This window comes from Bubalus bubalis, chromosome 2 (assembly GCF_019923935.1).
Source record: "Bubalus bubalis isolate 160015118507 breed Murrah chromosome 2, NDDB_SH_1, whole genome shotgun sequence".
In the NCBI taxonomy this organism is placed as follows: domain Eukaryota; kingdom Metazoa; phylum Chordata; class Mammalia; order Artiodactyla; family Bovidae; genus Bubalus; species Bubalus bubalis.
The window spans coordinates 31,863,642-31,884,174 of NC_059158.1; the positions used below are offsets into that span (position 1 = coordinate 31,863,642).

Sequence of the window (20,533 nt, forward strand, 5' to 3'; positions counted from 1 at the left end):
GACATTCTGTCCTCCCCAAGTTACAATGAAGAAAACTATAGATGTTAAGCAACCTGCCTGAGGTTTCAGCTTGCAAGGTTAGAGTTCCTTCCAGTCCAGGCAGGCTTTCAAGATTTTATGAGCCATCAGCCAGATGGCCTCGAGGCAGAAGGCAGATGGGCACCCCCAGGGTAAAGCATGGGGGTTTCATTCCCTGTGGACTGAAACTCCAAGACAAGATAACAGGACAATAAAGAGAGGAGGCTGGGCCCTGCTCAGACCACATATTTCTTTTCTTGAAGTTAGGAGACCTCCACTACCACACAGGCACAGAAAGGCTCGTTGGAGGGAGGAATTATGTCAAGAGATATTCTACCCAGACACCTTTTCGGTAGAATCCATCTTGGCTAAGGGATGCGTGTGCACACATGGGAAGACCCTGAGATAAACCAAATATGGACTGTGAACCCAGGCAAATGAAAATAGCTGACCAAAGGAAATCTGGAAGAAATGCCACATAAAAGTAATTCAAACTGCCACAAGGGTGCGACTCAGCGACTCTCTCTCTCTCTCACTGAGTCTGCCCACGTGTCTATCCACACATATTGTATTTTCTCCCCTAAAAATTATTTTACTTGTTTTACTACTTTCCGTCTTTGTGGGAATTCTTTTCTGCAAAGCCTAAGGTCCAGGGCCCTTGTCACTGACCACTGATCTAGTGGCTAGGATCTGGTGCTTTCAACCGCTCTGACCCAACCCGATCTCTGACTGGGAACCCAAGCCATTGCAAGCGAGGCCACCGAGATCAGCCTAGGGCCAGTCACTCAGCCTCTCAGAATTTTAGTTTGTGATGTCAACTGGGGATGATGATACCTGCCTTGCAGGTGTGTCATGCAGAGTAGATATAATACATGTAAAGCACTTAGTACAGAATCTGAAAGGCAAAAAAAAAAAAAAAAAGGAATCTGCATGGCAATAGCTTCTTCATTGATGCTTTTGAACTGTGGTGTTGGAGAAGACTCTTGAGAGTCCCTTGGACTGCAAGGAGATCCAACCAGTCCATTCTGAAGGAGATCAGCCCTGGGATTTCTTTGGAAGGAATGATGCTAAAGCTGAAACTCCAGTACTTTGGCCACCTCATGCAAAGAGTTGACTCATTGGAAAAGACTCTGATGCTGGGAGGGATTGGGGGCAGGAGGAGAGGGGGACGACAGAGGATGAGATGGCTGGATGGCATAACTGACTCGATGGACGTGAGTCTGAGTGAACTCCGGGAGCTGGTGATGGACAGGGAGGCCTGGTGTGCTGCGATTCATGGGGTCGCAAAGAGTTGGACACGACTGAGCGACTGAACTGAACTGAACTGACAAGGAAGCTATTTTGGTGTCCTCTTTCTGTTGTTCTTATAAAGTACACAAACTCGAGTAGGACCAGAAATATATTCCTTCTCCTAATGCCTCGATGAGGATAACAATGAAAGGAGGACTCAGTAAGGACACTGGGAGGCCATGGGTTATGGACCCAGTGAAGGACCCAAAGAACACACACCACAGTTTGGTCCAACCAATGGAAGAAGGGCTATTATCTGTGCCATGAAACTAGGCAGGGGGTATTTATGCACTGAACAATGGAGAGCCTCACTCAATCCATAAAAGGCATTCTTCCTGGATCTCTTTGGGGTTCTCAGGGAAAAACTGAGCTCACCCCTATAAGTAATACAATTAGCCATTACATGTACCAGGTAGAGTGCCAGTGCCAGCATCTTACACATCGTCTCATCTGCACAGCAACCCCAGGATGTAAGGATTATTTCGCCTGCTTCCTAGGGGAGGTTACAAACCTAAGCCTGCTTGACTCATATGCCCATGATCTTAAAATACTGTGCTTATGAAGAAAGATTGGTTGTGAGGGAGAAAACAATCAAGTCAATGTACTGTAAGCAAAAGAGGAAATCTCATTATGAAAGTGGTATTTCACAGATTTCCTGAGTAAGAAGCCAGAACTGGAAACTAGAAAGGTTGTGAGCGTGCTCACTCACTGTCTTGCTGTCTGTCTCTGTCCATCTTTTCTTTCTTTTTGTAGAACACTCCTCTACCCTTCCTCAGCCCCATCATAGTATTAGCCACTTCACTCTTCTGAGGTTATATGTTATTTGTCCACGTTCTCATGAAGACTTCACATTCCCAGGGGAAGACTCTTTATTAAAAATTCTTTTTCTTTCTTTCTTCTTTTTTTTGTTAAAGAAGTGAATACATCACTGATAGTTAAGTATTTAGGATGCATTCCTTTAAAAAAAATTTATTTATTTTCGCTGTACCAAGTTTTCGTTGCAGCTGTTGGATCTTTGATCTTTGTTGTGGTATGCAGGATGTTTAGTTGGGCCTGTGGGATCTAGCTTCCTGACGGAAATCGAACCTGAGCCCCCTGCATTGGGAGCATAGAGTCTCAGCTACTGAAAGACAGGGAAGTCCCCTTTTTCTTATTTTATTACCCAGGTGGAATGTGAAAGCTGAAGAGGGGGCCACAGAAATTTCTGAGTCCGGCCTAGTCTTAAGTAGGAATCTATAAAACCCCTGGAGAGTGCTTACCCAACTGTTTAGACACTTCAGGGGGGCCAATTTTACTGTAGGAGTCCTGGCTCTTAAAATGTGCATGCTCAGTTGCTCAGTTGTGTCCAACTCTTTGCCACCCCATGGACAGTAGCCTGCAGATTCTTCTGTCCATAGAATTTACCAGGCAAGAACACTGGAGTGGGTTGCCATTTCCTTCTCCAAGGGATCTTCCTGACCCAGGGATTGAACCACACAGGTCTTGTCTCCTGCATTGCAGGCAGATACTTTACCACTGTGCACCTGGGAGGCACGGGTCTTAAAATACCTTCCCTTTCACTATTCCTGTCTCTATTAATTCTCCTCCACGGAACCCACCTGGGCTGAGGGAGCAGGCCTGGTAGATGGCCCTAGCCCTTACTGTTGCAGGAAAGGGGACCCTTTGCAGGGCCTGAAACTGGGCTCTTGTCTAACACTCAGAAATGAATTGTCCGAGGAGACACATGTGCTGACAAAGCAAAAGATTTTATTGGGAAAGGACCCCTGGGGGAGAGCAGTAGGGTAAGGGAACCCAGGAGAACAGCCCTGCCACATGGCTTGCAGTCTCGGGTTTTATGGTGACAGGATTTGTTTCCAGGTTGTCTTTAGCCAATCACTCTGACTCAAAGTCCTTCCTGGTGGTGCACGCCTTGTTCAGCCAAGATGGATGCCAGAGAGAAGAATTCTGGGAGGTGGTCGGACATGCAGTGTCTCCATTTGACCTTTCCCAAACTCTTCCAGTTGGTGGAGGCTTATTAGTTCCGTATCCCTTACCAAAACATCCTGTCGTAAAACAACTCATGCAAATGGTTACTATGGTGCCTGGCCAGGGTGGGTGGTTTCAATCAGTGTGCTTCCCCTAACATTACCTCCCAGCTTCTTGTCCACAAGCTCCCATCATTAATATTCCTCTGAAAATGAACACCCAGACCAGAGCCAGACTGAATCTGCCACCCTCCAGGTCTGACCTCTGGGCAAGATTTCCATGCCATTTGGTCAGCGCAGCACCTGGTGGCCACTGCCCAGAAGGACAAATTGCCCTAGAGGAAGAGCCATTAGAGAGTCACTCAGGGGCCATAGGCAATGATGAGGGGAGAGGGTGGACATGAAGACCACCCTGCTCCTGAGGATGCTTAGGGAGTAAGGACCCCAGGAAGGTCCTGGCTGGGATAGGAAGGCCAGAACCCGCAGCTTCCTCCCCTCTGGGCCCAGCCTGGTGTCACAGGTCCTGAGTGGGGTCTTTCTGAGAGTGTGACCAGGGCCAAGGGTAGGGGGAAAGTTATGACGAGGGGGCTGTTGAGAAGACTGAGGTTTCTAAATCAGCAGGGGGCTCAGGGAGGGCAATGAGTGCCCAGTGAGGGAGGGGGCTTAGCAGTGGGGGGGGGGGGTCCATCAGTGAGGGGCCCTATGAAAAGATGGGGTTCAATTTAAGTGATGAGGGGGAAAACTATAGGACTTTCTTTTTGTCAACTTTGGGGTCTCAGTGTTGCAGCCTGGGCCCTTTTCCACCCACTTCCACCCCTCACCCCTCTCCCTCCCTCCCTTCCCTCCTTCTCCCTTCTCCCTTGGACAGAGTCTAAGGCAAGTATGTTGTTCATTAACATAGCTTAAGATAAACATTTCCATAAGATTTGAGAAAAGTTAAATTCAGGTGGAACCAGGTGTCCTCATGGCAACAGAGAATCTTAAAAGAAACCTCTTTTTTAATTTGTATAGAGAAGTGGAAAAAATAGAACGTTAGTAATTTGCTTCCTCCTGCTGCTTAAGAGAGAGATAAAAAATGTCTGACACTTGCAGCCTATATCCTCCATTTGGAGACTCCTGTCCTTCCTGCCGGTTACCCTCTCAAAACCAGCAAGCCCAGGGTATCCCCATTCACAATCCCAGAAGAAGATGCATTGGTCCAGCTGGAGCTGCTGCTTGTTGAGGACCAATACAAGGATGGCAAGCAGGAACCACATCTATAAACTGCAGGGATAAGAGAAAGAAAATTGATGCTCCAGAGGGATGAACACTAGACAGGGTGTCCTCCACAGCTACACTGCTTTCCTGTAAGATGCTCAAGCATTCATTTATTTTAGAAAATTCAACCTATATTTGTATAAGCATTGAGGAGCATGTAATTAACACAATGTCAGGTGCCTCAAGATATTGATTTAGGCAGAAAAATTAATCAACTTAGAATGCGGGGTAGTCAATTCAAGGGCACCAGATCAGCTACATAGTGGAGACTCTAAATATTGTCTGTTTCCACTATAGTACTGGTTCATAAGGAAAAAAAATCAAGCCACCTATGCAATTTTAAACACTCTACTAGCCACATTTTTAAAAAACTGAAAGGAGAAAGGCAAAATTCATGTTAGTAATATGTTTTATTTAATCCCAATATTCAAAATATTATATTTCAACCTGCAATTAATATTATTGATGAGCTATTTTACATTTTTTATTCTAAGTCTTAAAATTACCATCTGTACTTCACATTTATAGCATATCTCAATTTGAATGCAGCATTTTCATTGGAAATACCTGATCTATATTTAGATATCCTAAAATATACAGTTGATCAAGTAAAGTTATAGTTACAAGTTCCATGATTTTACGCCAGCTCTCATTATTAAGCAGAACAAAATTAATTTAAGGTTTTTAATTTTTCACTGAGCCAATCTTATAGCCAAATTGTTTCTCCTGTGTAGAAGGGATCTTTGCCCTGCTAGACTGTGGGCTTGTACGCCACCTACACACACACACACACACACACACACAAATATCTGGAAATTCAAAGCTACATCTCTTCACTTCTTTTCTTGGTCTATATGACAACAAGTAATTTTTTTTTTTTTCATAGATTAACTGACCTGAGAATGTTGGAGATTTCTGAGATTTTGTTGTTGCTTTTTTTTTTCCCCATTGAAACAACTAAGTTTCCTTAGCAGAAGTTTTCTTTGCCCCTGAAACTCTGTAATTGCATATAGAGGCTCAGGAGACCTGACAGTGCAAATCACTGATGACAAAATGCAAGCAGCTGATGTTTGTCTTCTCTTGGTAGCTCTTGGAGACAATAGGTACTGGCATGGAGGAACAGCCCATGTATAGCGTGCCCAGGCCAGACTTGAGGATTGAATGACAGATCAGGAGCTACCAGTCAAAGCCATGTGGGTAATTCAGGATCTAGGAGTAAAATCATGCCAGGACAACACATACCTTACAACATCTAGTCCGGCACCACGGAAAGTGTCCCGCCAGGTAACACACCTACAGTCCCTGGGAGGCGGGCCTCTCATGCTCCCCTCTCCTTGGTATTGCTGAGCCTGCTGGGGCCTCCGGTTTTCTTACTCTTTTTTGTATTAGTGTTTTTATTCCAGGAAGGAAGAGACAGCTCCAGCTCCCTCTTCTTGGCGTCCCAGTCTTCATCTCGCTGATCGAGTTGCAGCCCCATCCGCCTGGCGACCTGGCGATATTCCCGGCACTGGGGTTCAGCCCTAGGAGAGGGAAGCCAGCTCTCAATCCCAACCCCTGCATCAGACAGCGTGTCCAGCCTGTGGAGGGGCCTCTCCTCTGCCCTCTGCATGTGGCCTGGGCACCTAGGCCATCCACTCAAGGAGAAATGAGGTCAAGTTCGAGCATTTCCTAGTGTACACTTAGAGAGGTCTCAGACACTAAAGAAACTATCAATACTTTGAGGTGGAGAAGACTGGGGTGCGTGGGTCAAATGTTCATAGAATCAAAGACAACCACTTAGCTTGAAGGCCCTGCTCATTTTTTAAATGCTCACATCAATAGAGGTCAAGGAAGACGGCCCTGTTTGTACGTACGCAGGAAGGCTTCTTGAGGGTCGGAAAGGGAGGGTACCCCATCCCATAGTAAATGTGGACATGCACTCACAGGTCTGTATGATGGGATCCATCTAGAAAAAAGTTGCTCGTGCTTCTTGGGAAGGGTTCATGGACCATCAGGGTAAAAAAAGAAACAAGATAATTGGCCAAAGGTAAACAAAGACCCGGAAGGACTAGCCTATGTAAGTGATTTACATCACCTCCATACTGCGCTCAGCCTTGCTCAGAGCGCCTCACTGCTCTCGGGGTGTGTATCTCCGCCTAGGGTCTGACTTACTGCTCTCCTCATTAGAGAGGATCCCCATACCGTTTCTCTCTGAGTGTGTATCTCTGCCCTGCTTCTGAGTTAGATAAACTAACTGTTTTCCTGTGTGCTCTCCCATACATTGTGAAAGTGAAAGTCACTCGGTGGTGTCCAACTCTTTGTGACCCCATGGACTATACAATCCATGGAGTTCTCCAGGCCAGAATACTGGAGTGGGTAGCCATTCCCTTCTCCATGGATCTTCCCAACCCAGGGATCAAACCCAGGTCTCCCGCTTTGCAGGCGGATTCTTTACCAGCTGAGTCACCAGGGAAGCCCCCCATACACTGTGCTGTGTCTCTCTAGTAGTAAACTTCATACCTTTTTGTACAGCTTTTGCCTCCTTGAAACATTCTTGTTTTCAAACAGGGGCAAGAGCCCAGGGCCACTTTCCTTCTAGCCTCTAGCCCCTGGTGAGTAGTGGCTAGGGCTCTTGGTTTTTATCCAGGTTACCCAGGTTTAATTCCTGGGCAGGGAACTAAGATTTCGCTTCAGGACAGCTCACTGCTCTCCCTCTGAGATCAGAAGACTGTTTTCCTTCATTTATCTATTTTATTTAAAGATTTTTTTTTAATGTGGACCAGGACCATTTTTAAAGTCTTTATTGAATTTGCTATTGTCCATGGGGTCACTAAGAGTGACTCACGACTGAAGCTACTTAGCATACATGCACAGTATTGCTCCTGTTTTAGGTTTTGGTTTGGTTTTGTGGCTGTGAGGCATGTGGGGTCTTAGCTTGAATCGCCTGCAATGGAAGGTGAAGTTTTAACCACTGGACCACCAGAGAAGTCCTATCATTTATTTTTTAATGGCATATTTCACTGATTATAAAAGCTGTGTCTGTTCATTGTAGAAAATTTTAAAGTACAGAAACATGTAGAGAAGAAAATAAAAATTACAGTCACACATATGTTGTATGTATAGATAGATTTATGTAAAGCATAGTTAGATGATATTATATAAATGAGAGATATATATGTATATATAAATCATAGAATAGGTTATAGAAAAATAGATGAACCGATCATCAGACATGCACAGGCAATGGGAAGCATACAAAAAATACTGTTTTGTATATGAGACCAAAGGTGAGCATGTGACTTCTTTAAGGACACTGGTGAAAGCCGGTTTACAGAGATAGTATTTGAGTCAGAATGAGGACAAATGCAATTTGAGAGGATAGATGATCGTATAGCCAGAGCAAACAGTATTTTAAGTGCAAAGCATGATGAAATGCACCATTCATTCAGTGGATAGCAAACCAGCTTGTCCCCCAGCCCCTGTGCCCCCAATAAGATGGAAGTGACCTCTCCATATTCAGACCACACAGTGTCCCTCCTCCAGCCTGCTCTTTTGACCTCTGTCACTGTCTATCTTGCGTTAGTGTTATTTATATAAACAAGTTATCTCTTCTCTGAGACAAAGAGCTTCTTATTGCCCAGCACTGTATTTGCTGCATCGTTACATCCTTTTTAGTATTTAGTTCGATGCCATGCATGTGAAAGTGAAAGTGTTAGTCCCCCAGTCGTGTCCGACTCTTTGAAACCCTATGGATCGTAGCTCGCCAGGCTCCTCTGTCTATGGGATTCTTCAGGCAAGAATACTGGAATGGGTTGCCATTTCCTTCTCTAGGGGATTTTTCCGACCCAGCGATAGAACCTGCGTCTGCTACACTGCAGGCAGATTCCTAACTGTCTAAACCACCAGGGACCCGCTGCCATGCATATAGTTGGGCTCAAAAATAATTGTTTTCTTAAATTTTACTGAAGTAGAGTTGATTTACAATGTATTAATTTCTCCTGAAAGAAATATTTGTTGAATGAGAGATTTAGAACATAAGAGAAGCTGAATCAAGGACTTCTCTGGTGGTCCGGTTTGAGACTAGCCCTTCTGCTGTGGGGGACATGGATTCCATCCTTGATAGGGGAACCAAATCCTGCCTGCTGTGTGGCCAGAAAAAAAAAATATTGAATAAAAACAAAAATACAACATATCAACTTAAAATAACTATATGGGGAAACTAACACTTTTAAAAAGAAGTGAAAAACTGAATTGAAAGTTGATTGTTCCACTAGGATACCTAGAATATTCTGAAAACCGTCAAATCCTGTCTAAGCTTCTTTTGATATTCTTTTATATTTTTTTCTCTTCATCATCCTAGCCCATGACCTCACCTACTTGCAAAATGAATCATTAAAAAATTCCTTATGTGATCTCCTTGCCTGTAGGGTAAGTACGTTCAGTCCAAGCTGCACAGCATCAATGCCACCTCTTCCCCTATAGGAGTAACTTAGCTAGAGCCTCTGTTTCATCTTGCCAGTCCTCTGATGAGTTCACATCCACTTGCTTGCTCACCCATCCAGCCTTATTCTCCATTCCTCTCCACTGTGAAGGCTCTATTCTGCCAGGGCCACTCATCCCTTCTTTGTCTTTCCACTTCCTCACATCCACACACAACCTACGCGCATTTCCAACTTGGTACCTTCACTCCAAATCAGGAATCTTTCTCCCTCCTCCATTAAGCAAGTTTTAGCTAGCTTTTAGGATCCAGATTAATTTCTCCTTAGCCAGAATTCCTTCCCCTAAGCCCCAGCTGTCACAAGTGAAGTTCCTCATAGGAGATGATAAGTAGAAATGACTTACACGTGATGTGCTTGATTGACCTTTGTTGTATTTGTCTGCTCAGCGCTGCCTGCCCACTTTTCCTGGTAATAGCACACACTCCCCATTATATGGAAGAATCGCTCCTCCTCCACTTCAGTTACGCTGCGATCGGGTATCCTAGTCATTCACCCACCGGTTACTACAGAGGGGCTGAGATTATTCAGAGAAATTCAGTAGAGGAGAACCAAGGACAGGCCCCTGAGGAATTCCAGCACCTAAAAGGCATGCAAGAATAGGAACTTAGAAAAATCATGAGAAGAAATGGCCCTCGAGTAGGAGAACCAGAAGAGAGCAGCAGCAGATAAAACAAGGAAGAGCAACCAAATACCAGATTAAGTGGAGGTAAGATGTGCACTGAAAAGACGCCATTAATCTAGCAGCGAGATCTCCGTGAATGAGAGCTGATTCAGTACGATAGGGGAATAAGTCAGAAGAGTGGGTGAAGAAGTAGAGACAATTGCATAGATGACCTTTCAAGTAGCTTAGAAATGTAGGGAAGAAGAAAGGCATAGCTGACACTGGAAAGACCTCTAACTCTTCGTGTGTTTGTTTAATAAAAGCTATCTGAGCATGTTCAGAAGACAAAGAGAAAGGAAGAGGAGGAATAGAGAAAACTTAAAAACACAAAAGATGCAACAAAGAACAAGGAAATGATGATCTTGTAGGAGACATAAAGGTTTGGATAAAGGATCTATATGGAGGGATAACACTTGCCACAGAAGGATGGATGGGAAAGCAAGAAGAAACAGATATTTATAATAAGTTGGTTTGAGAGGTTTGAAAATGTATACCCATGACTTTAACATTCTCTATGAAGCTGAAGGCATACATTCTGAAGGACAGGCTGAGATGTGATAGGGACTTGCAATTGTCAACACTGGAGAAGGACAGGAAGCGATGGCCAGAGGAACTAAGGGTTCATCTGGAGACAGAAGTCTTAGAACTTCTGGTGGTACTGGTTGACTTATTTGTGGTCTTTTCCCTAGCAGAACAAGAACAGGTGTGGAGAAGACAGAGACCAACCCAAGGCTAGGAATTCTGGGTTATATACTACAGAAGGACCAAGGGGTGGGAAGTTAAAAATAATGGAAAGAGAGTGAAAGAAGCAGTGTATCATGGCACAGCAAACAAAAGGAAAGGGCGTTTTGCTCACCATCCAATTCTACAAATATCAGCCTGCTGCAGTCACTGACGCACAGTGCACTCTGTGCTTCAGACAGAAGAGATTGAGGTGATAAGGTACTTCGTTTAGTACTCTGTGCTTCTGCCAGGAAATGAAAGATGATAACAGGATGCTCTGTGCTTTGGATAAGCAGGTTCTTTAGTTAGATGTGTCTCAGGAAGAATTGTAATGAATCCAAAGATTCTTGTATCTTCCCGTACATAGAAAAGCACTATAATCATCAAACCTGTTCTTTGTGATGCGCAGTAATCTTTTACCAAGATGTATCCTTGACTGCACGTATTCCTTTAACCAAAAAAATCATATATAGACTAGCCTTGCCCCTACCTCTTGAGATCAATTTCTCAGAGCTACTGAAAGGCTATCTCCTGAGCTAAAGTCCTCAGTAGGACCTCAAATAAAACTGAACTCACAGGTCTTATGTTGTGCTTTTTTTCTTTTAGCCCACAGTGTCCAGCTGGCAGACAGAAGGAAGATAGTGAAGTCTTCAGGGAGGTGAGAGGATGGAAGGGAAAGAATTTGAATAAGATGAGGTCTGGGACTCAAATACCTGCATGAGGATTCAAAAACTGGGAAAATGAAGACAGGGAGTCATGGTCACAGGGTGGTATGTTACAGTCTTAGAGAGTCCAGGAAACAATGCCGCTGATTTTGAGGTCTAGGACAGATGGAGATTATTGAATGCAGGCGATGACAGCAGGATCAGGGAGAAGAGAGAATCTTAAAGTTAGGACTCAGGGTTCTGCCTCTATTTCCCAAATCACCTTAATGATTATTTTGAATATTTTTAAGGTGGGACACCACTTTTCATGATAAGCAAAGATTTTACTGGTTTAACTTTCAGAAGATAACTGTATTTCTGAGAAGGGCATTTCACTATCACCCTTGTTCCCCAATGAATCTACGGTTAGATTTACTCTTGATTTCATTTTGGTTTTCAAGCAACGTTGTCCTCACTCTGCTGCTTTACTGTCTCAACTATGAATTACTTATTAACCTAACCAGATTATGTTGTTGCTGTTGTTTAGTTGCTAAGTCGTGTCTCACTCTTTGTGACCCCATGAACTGTACCCTGCCAGGCTCTTCTGTCCATGGGATTTCCCAGGCAAGAACACTGGAGTGGCTTGCTATTTCCTTCTCCAGGAGATCTTCCCAGCCCAGGGATCGAACCCACATCTCCTGCATTGCAGGTGGATTCTTGACTACTGAGCCACCAGAGAAGCAGCCAGATTATACGTTCTTCAACTTTACCAACATCCCTATCAAAGCTATAACCTTCATGTACATGAAAGTGAAGTTGCTCAGTCATGTCCGACTCTTCGCAGCCCCATGGGCTGTAGTCCGCCAGGCTCCTCTGTCCATGGGGATTCTCCAGACAAGAATACTGGAGTGGGTTGCCATTCCCATCTCCAGGGAATTGAACCCGGGTTTCCTGCATTGCAGGCAGACTCTTTACCCTCTGAGCCACCAAGGAAACCCGATCATGTACGTAATTGATACTTAATTCTATTTGAATGATTGGCTGAGAGAAAAAAATTAATGGGTGCTGGAAAAGTTCTTAACTTTCGTGAGTGCGTAAGTAGCAGAGTCACAGATAAGTAGGCATTTTAAAAAGTAGAAGGACCCTTATGGATGACAGCAGCCTAATTCACCTGCTTCATTTTAAATATGAGGAAACTGAGGGCCAGGAAGGAGACAGTTTGTCTAAGGTGACACAGCTGGTTTGAAGACTTTTCAAGAATCTGAAGGGGGTCCAAGAATCTTGTACTATCTCTGGTTTTCAAATTTGTGTCCCACGTCTCTTATCTCAGATAGTTTATGTATAGTTTAAGATAACAATTATAATTATTATATATTATTAAAATTATTGTAATAATCATGTAAAGTTATAATAATTACAATGTTGCATAATTTTAAAACAATAGATTTTTCCAGAAAAAATATAATTTTTTAATTAATTAACTGTCTGACATGCCTCTCTAATTTTTATTTTCTGTAAGGTAACAATAACTTTTTAAAAAATGGAAGTATAGTTGATTTACAAAGTTGTGTTAATACCTGGTATACAGCAAGGTGATTCTGTTTTACATATACATATATGAATATATATATTCTTTTTTCAGATATTTTTCTCTTCTAGGTTATTACAGGATATTACAAGATATATTGAATATTGTTTCCTGTGCCATATAATAGGACCTTGTTGTTTATCTAGTTTATATATAGTAATGTCTGCTAATCTCAAACAATAGATTTTGATATTATATTTAATTGTAATCTAAATATTCTAATTTCTACCCCAAACTAGTCATTTCAATGAAATATTAATAAAAACTCAAACAACTATTGGTTGGATTGTGTCACTTCATTTTCATCAACCTGAGACCACTGAATTGGTAAAGACCTTGGTCACTGGTTCCTGTTTCTCTGCCCTTTTAAACTGGGAATACAGTCCATGGCGAAGAAGGCAATGGCACCCCACTCCAGTACTCTTGCCTGGAAAATCCCATGGACGAAGGAGCCTGGTAGGCTGCAATCCATGGGGTCGCTAAGAGTCGGACACGACTGAGCGACTTCATTTTCACTTTTCAGTTTCATGCATTGGAGAAGGAAATGGCAACCCACTCCAGTGTTCTTGCCTGGAGAATCCCAGGGATGGTGGAACCTGATGGGCTGCCATCTATGGGGTCGCACAGAGTCGGACACGACTGAAGCGACTTAGCAGCAGCAGCACAGTCTGTGGGGTCACAAAGAGTCAGACACGACTGAGCATGGAGCACAGTACCAAAGGAAACTTACTTCTCCAGGAACGCCACACAGGCTTTCTGCCCATAGATCTGCGCGAGCCTCTTTGGTGTGTCTCCAAAGAAGTCGGGGGCGTCGATGGCGGCATGCAAAGCATGGAGGGCTTTGAGCACGTTCAGGTGGCCTGATTCAGCTGCGAAATGAGCAGGGGTCCAGCCCACATCAGTTACCAGGCACGGCCGGGCTCCGTGTTCTATCAGGAGCTGTAGCACCTCCATGTGTCCTTAGATGAAGCCAGAAGAAACAGGAGGTTAAGGTGAAAGTGTCTCTGCCAGGCTGAGGCCAGAGCTAGCCTAGGTGGCACAGAAGAGGGGGAGACATTTGCCCTTGAAGCCCCTCCAGTTTCTTAGCATCACCCCTTCCTCTGTTCTCCCTTTTCTTACCAGGGACTCAGGGCCCCACCCTAACCCCTTTGTTCCTGCTCTGGGTCTGAGCCCTCAAAGGATCCCCTTTGCTCCTTTCAGGATGCTCCCCTCTCTTGTCCATTCTTACAGATGCCACCCAGGAATTTGCTTTTTCTCCTAAGTTACTCTATCCACTCCCCAACGCCCCATCTGAGCTGGCACTCATAAGTTTCCCTCTGCTTTCAGCAGTACCAATGCTGATTGCAAAACCAAATATTTTGCAACAACATGGATGGACCTTGAGGGGCATGATCCTAAATGAAATAAGTCAGACAGAGGAAGACAAATATCATATGATCACACTATAGGCAGAAGCTAAAAACAAAAAACTGAGCTCATAGGTACAGAGAACAGAGCGCTGGGGTGTGGGTGGGTGTGAGATGGGTGAAGGTGGTCAAAAGGTACAAACTTCCGGTTATAAATGTCAATAGGATTTAATATATACCATGGTGACTATCATCAATAATACTCCATTGCATACTTGAAAGTTGCCAAGAGGGTAGATCTTAAAAGTTATCACAAGGAAAAAAATACATATGGTGACAGAAGTTAACCAAACTTATCGTGATATTTGACAATTTATACAAAAATGGAATCATTATGTTAGACACTAAAACTGATATAATAATGTATGTTAATTACATCTCAATAAAAAATACTTTAACTCCCAATTACGTGAAAACTAGCACAGATTAAGAGCTCATGCTTTCTAGTCATATGGACGTGGGTTTATACCTGAGAATAAATACTGCTTGCCGACCATAACAACCCAGGTGAGAAACAAACGGCTGAGGTTTAGTTTCCTTATTTGTATAAAATATCACTTATCTCACTGAGCTCTTGAGGAGTACAAATGAAATCACAGACAAAAAGTACATAGCACAGAGACCAGCATTCAGCAAATGTTCCACTGACAGGTGCTTTACTGTAACTCCCATCACTGTGCTTAAATTTCTGCAAAATTCTCCCAACTGATTTCTTTGGCTTGCTTCCTGGAAGCCCAGTCTCCATACAGGAGTCAAAACAAAATTTTAAAAAGCAAAGTTGACTATCACACTTTCCTAACATTCTTTAATGGTATTCTATGGCTGAAGGTCTTCACAGGCCCCTTGGCGGAGTTTCTGCCATGATCCTTCTCCATTTCTATAACCGAGACTAGTTTAGCATGCCCCCAGCCATAAACAAGACAAAGTTCCTGTCCTATGAGCAGGAAAGATGCTCCATTTCTGCTAGAGGTTAAGAGGGCAGAGGGCTAGTATTAATTAGGAGTCCTTACATGCTAGGCAATGCACACTCACTATCTTCCTGAATTTTCACTGCAAAACAGCATTACTGCTCTCATTATACTGATAAATAGACTAAGACTCAGAGATGTTAAATAACTTGCCTAAGGTGCTACAGCTAGTTTAAGTGGTGGTGCCAGGACTGAAATGGTTGTCATTCATGTGTCTGATTTCCAAGAAATGTTCTTTCTACTACCCCACAACGACTGCCTACTGGGAACCTCATGAACAGTGGTCTTGAAAGGAGGGACCTATATATAGGCATTGCCCTCTCACCCTTGATCGCAGCCCAGTGAAGTGGGGTTCGGTCATTCCAGTCCACGTCCTTGTAGTTTGGGTCACAGAGACCTTTCTTCAAAATCTTTTTCACTGAATTGTAGTCCCCTGCAGCCACAGCTTGGTGGAGCTTTGTCATGTCGGACAGTTTGGTCAACTCCATGATCAAGAAAAGTAACTGTGGGAAAAACATGCCACTTAGGAAAGTCTCTACAAGACTTGATTTCTAGTGAGTGATTCCATAGGGTTCCCACTGTTTACTTTCTGTTTTACTTCATACATTTGCATCCAGGGTTACTTCATGTGTGTGCCCTACTGAGGGTGTATTTGGATCTTAGCTACTATGTGGTTAGTGCCTGCCAATGCCCCATCCAAAAACTTTCAACAGTTCCTTTCTACCTATAGGATTATAGGCTAAACTCAAGGGCTGACATTTGCTAATTGGCCTCAAACCACTTCCCAGTACTACTTCCCACTCCTACTCTGAAGTGATAGCAGTTTGACCCTGAGTTAGTTGTGTAACTCTACCTCATCTTTCTCATCTGAAGAGGGAGTGTTATTAGCCAGAGTCTTGTGAGGATACAAGGGCAATTCATGTGAACAGTTTATACTGGATACAGACCAGGTAATTAACTATTGTTAATTCAAGAGATGGTGTGTGTGCCGGATTGCTCAGTTGTGTCTGACTCTTTGCAGCCCTTTGGACAAGAGCCCACCAGTCTTCTCCATCTCAGGGATTTTTCAGCAAGAATTCTGGAGTGGGTAGCCATTTCCTCCTCCAGGGGATCTTCCTGACCCAGGGATCAAACACGCATCTCCTGTATCTCCTGCACTGCAGGCAGATTCTTTACCTCTAGCCACCAGGAAGGTAAACAAACAACTAAAATGGCTAAATTGTTTACAACATTAAGAGATAAACCCACAGTTCTCAAATTACAGTCTGTAGACAGGACTCAGGGAACTTTTCTGGAGATCCATGGGGTCAAAATTCTTTTTTATTATAATATTAAAATGTCATTGGTCTTGTTCACTGTGCTGATGTTTGGCCTGATGATTCAAAAGTAATGATGTAGAAAACTGCTGATGCCTTAGCGTGAAGCAAAGCTGTGTCATCAAATTGAACTAGCAGTCAAGGTTTTCTTCACATGGTACACACAGAGTGTAAAAAACAAAAAACTAACAAACAAAAACAACTAAGTTTTGGAAAGAAATTAAGGCAGTAAAAATTATTTATATCAGGACTTCCTTGGTGGTCCAGTGGTTAAGAATCTGCCTGCCAATGCAGGGGCAGGGGTTCCATCCCTGGTCCAGGAAGATCTCACAGGGTGAATAAGCCTGCAAACTACAACTAGAGAAAAGCCCACATACTACAATGTGCTGCCACTAAGACCCAACACAGCCAAAAGTAAATAAATTTAAAAAAAAGAATAGATACTTGGGTGTCAGCCCATAGTGGTTCTAAATCTCTGAGCATGCAGGACAAAGATACATCTTTTGCAGGAAGTGCATATGCTGAGTAACCAAAGATGACACAGGTTATGTTTTATCTTTTTGGCTTGCATGTTTTAGTAGAAAACCTTGACACTGGAGCATTTGCTCAATGATAAAATGAAATGGCAAACGGAAATACTAGAGGATTTCCAACTTGCAGATGTCACAAAAAGTCACACCATTGTATCTGGGAGCCTCTTTGCCCTTCTCACAAACCTTTAAGCAGGTTTATGCAAAAATCAGCCCCATTTGGTTTGCAACTGATTTCATCCCAAGGATATTCCACAACTTCTCATGGGACAGTTGCAATTCAAGTGTAAGTTTTCAGTGGAATATAAGCAGAAGATTTAAAAAAATAAATGTACAGAGCCAATAAGCACACGAAAAGATGCTCAATATCATTAGTTACTGTGTGTGTGCATGCTAAGTCACTTCAGTCATGTTCAACTCTTTGCTATCCTATGGAATGTAGCCCACAAGATTCCTCTATCCATGGGATTCTCCAGGCAAGAATACTGGAGTGGCTTGCCATGCCCTCCTCCTGGGGATATTCCAACCCAGGGACTGAACCTGTGTCTCAGGCAAGTCCTGCATTGCAGGTGGATTCTTTACTGCTGAGCTAATGGGGAAGCCCCACTAGTCATTAGGTAAATGCAAATCAAAACCACAATGAGACACCACTTCACAGCCATTAGGATAACAAATAATTTAAAAGACAAATAATAACAAGTGTGAGGATGTGGAGAAACTGGGATCGTCATACCCTGTGATGGGAATATAAAATGATGCAGTCACTTTGGAAAGCAGTTGGTAATTCTTCAAAAGATTAAAATGAAACATGGAGTTCTCATATGACCAGAACTCCACTTCTAGGAGTAAACCTAAAAGAAATGAAACCATATGACCACACAAACACTTGTACACAAATGTTTATAGCAGTATTATTCAATACAGAATACTTCAAAAATATGTCTAACAGATGAATATGGGAAAACATGGGAAAATATGTCTAACAGATGAATGCAGAAATAAAATATGGGATACTCATATTTTATTGGAATAGTACTTGACAATTTAAAAATGAGGACTTGATACATGCTATAATTTGCATGAACCTTGAAAACATGCTAAGAGAAAGAAGCTAGTCACAAAAGACCACATGCTGTAAGATTCCATGTGTGTCAAATGTCCAGAGTAGGCAAATCTATAGAGATGGAATGTAGATTATTGGTGACCTAGGACTAGGATGATTTTGGGGTGGAAAGTGAGCTAAGGAGCACAGGATTTCTTTCTGGGGTGATGAAATGCCTTAACATTAGGTAGTGGAGGGTGATACTTTCACAACTTTGAATATATTAAAAACCACTGAACTGTGTACTTGAAAGAGATGAATTTTATGGTGGTGGTGGTGGTGGTTTAATCGCTAAGTCCGACTCTTGAAACCGCATGGACTGTAGCTTGTCCGGCTCCTCTGTCCATGGGATTCTCCAGGAAAGAATACTGGAGTGGGTTGCCATTCCCTTCTCCAGGGGATCTTCCCGACCCAGGAAACCTGAGTCTCCTGCATTGCAGGCAGACTTTTATGGTGTGTGAATTATATCTCAAAAAAGCTGTTTAAAAATCAATGATACTATGAATTAGTGCCTTTCTTACAAAAAGCCAAAAATGTATTTGTAGAAAACAGAAACAATTCACTAAGCTTACCATAACTGAAAATTTAACAAAATTTCCAGCACTAGAATCCTTGTAAATTTGATTGTGCACTTGAATTTCCATCTTTCTCATGACAGGTGTCTCAATGTCAAAAAGTTGTCAGTAAATATAAGTTCTAATAAATATGAATGATCTAAAATAATTTTCAGTACTTTGGCCACCAAAAGAGTTTGACTCATTGGAAAAGACTCTGATGCTGGGAGGGATTGAGGGCAGGAGGAAAAGGGGACGACAGAGGATGAGCTGGCTGGATGGCATCACCGACTCGATGGACGTGAGTCTGAGTGAACTCCGGGAGTTGGTGATGGACAGGGAGGCCTGGCGTGCTGCGATCCACGGGGTCGCAAAGAGTCGGACACGACTGAGCGACTGAACTGAACTGAACTGAAAATAATTTCAGTAAAGATCTGAAGACAGAAGCAATATAAAAATACTCACTGTCTTGTTTGCAATCTGCAGTGCTCAGGCTTGGCAGGAAGTCCTAGCTGCTTGTCTTGTTGTGTTCATACCATGGAAACTGACTCCGCCTGCTTCATTAAAGCCCGCCAATCAAGGTCAGCCTCACTAGGGCCCCCCCTATGGTGGGCGGAGACTGTCCCTCTACCGGCACAGATGCTCTTCAGCCATTCCTGTTTGCTTCTGTAGTTCAACTGAGGTCTTTAACAGGCTGTTTGGAACTCTATTTGATTAGAAACCATGAAAATTAAAAAACAAACAAAAAGATCACCAGTTCTCAAGATACCATGGAGGAGGTAAGCTGCTGGTAGCCAGCTGGAGTAATGAAAGCAATGTGTGCCCCTCATATTCAGCACACTACTACTGTGCTTTTTAAAAAAATAGTATTTACTTAAATTTAATTATTATTTATTTGGCTGCCCTGGGTCTTAGTTGTGGTATGTGGGATCTAGTTCCTTGACCAAGGATTGAACCCAGGCCCCCTGCATTGTACCACCAGGGAAGTCCTTGCTATTGGTTTGTTTGTTTGTTTAATTGTCGGATAATTGCTTTACAATTTTGTGCTGGTTTCTGCCATACAACAATGTGAATCAGCTGTAAGTATACATATATCCCCTCTCTCTTGAGCCACTCTTATCCCACCCTTCTAGGCCATCACAGAGCACCACACTGAATTCACAGAGTTCCCTGTGGTATACAGCTGCTGCTATTGTGTTTTAATTCATCTCTTACCAATTCTCCCACCCCAGTTAAGCTCAACATACAGAATAGGTGCACAGTAACTTCAAGTTTGAGCTGGCCAGTTTGCCACTCTCTTGCATATATACTGCTTACGGGTGACCCCCAGTTCAGAATGCTGTGATTTGATCCTTTTCTACCTCCCTCCAATTTGAAAGAAGATAATAACAAACCTATATAAGTTTTTTTCTTAGTGCTTTAGGGTATATTTACAAGTTTAATCATGTGGAGCAGGTACAATTATGATTCCTACTTTACAGAAGAGCAAACTAAGGCACACAGTAATCAAGTAACTCTCCTAAGGTTATAAACCCAGTCGTTGGACAACTCAGCAGTTTGGCTGCAGTCGCCATGTTCTTATCTATTCTGCCAATGAATATTCAGGACTGATTTCCTTTAGGATTGACTGATTTGATCTCCTTGCTGTCCAAGGGACTCTCCAACACTGCATTTCAAAAGCATCAAAGTCACTTGCCAAGATAAATCAAAGTCACATGCAAAAGCAATTAAGTTTAAGCTTTCTCCACCTGGGAAACAATGCAGTTCCAGTCTCAAATCAATATTGTGAAAGAGACAACACAATGAGGCAGATAGAATGGTGATATGGGAGCTGGGTGTGGCAAGAAGGAAATTAACTCTTTGTTAAATGCCTTTGTGCATCAGACCTTGTTCTAGGAGTTTTATGGATATTATCTCATCAATCCTAATGCCAAGTCTGAAATATAGGTAGTTTCCAAGCAAGGAAACTGAGGCTTAGAGGGCTTAAGCCTACTTAGACCAGGTCTGTCTACTTCCTGTTGGGAGCTGAGTGTG

At 43.0% G+C, this 20,533-nt stretch overlaps 1 protein-coding gene across 1 annotated transcript; it reads right to left on the bottom strand.

Annotated features, from left to right (window-relative positions):
- Positions 1–4,156: 4,156 nt before the first annotated feature.
- Positions 4,157–19,356, bottom strand: ANKRD66 (ankyrin repeat domain 66). The gene is made up of 4 exons (XM_025268865.3): positions 18,965–19,356; positions 15,323–15,500; positions 13,354–13,582; positions 4,157–6,049 (listed from the first exon to the last, which is right to left on the bottom strand). The coding sequence occupies exons 2-4, from the start codon at positions 15,483–15,485 to the stop codon at positions 5,848–5,850; spliced, it is 594 nt and encodes a 197-aa protein (XP_025124650.3). The 5' UTR covers positions 15,486–15,500; positions 18,965–19,356; the 3' UTR covers positions 4,157–5,847.
- Positions 19,357–20,533: the final 1,177 nt, after the last annotated feature.

Excerpts from the sequence above, each read along its gene's own strand:
- ANKRD66 (XM_025268865.3), bottom strand. The coding sequence starts at position 15,485 with ATGGAGTTGACCAAACTGTCCGACATGACAAAGCTCCACCAAGCTGTG. Across the intron at positions 13,583-15,322 it reads TCACTGGGCTGCGATCAAGG|GACACATGGAGGTGCTACAG; the intron begins GTGAGAGGGCAA and ends GCTTCATCTAAG. Across the intron at positions 6,050-13,353 it reads TGTGTGGCGTTCCTGGAGAA|GGCTGAACCCCAGTGCCGGG; the intron begins GTAAGTTTCCTT and ends TCCCTCTCCTAG.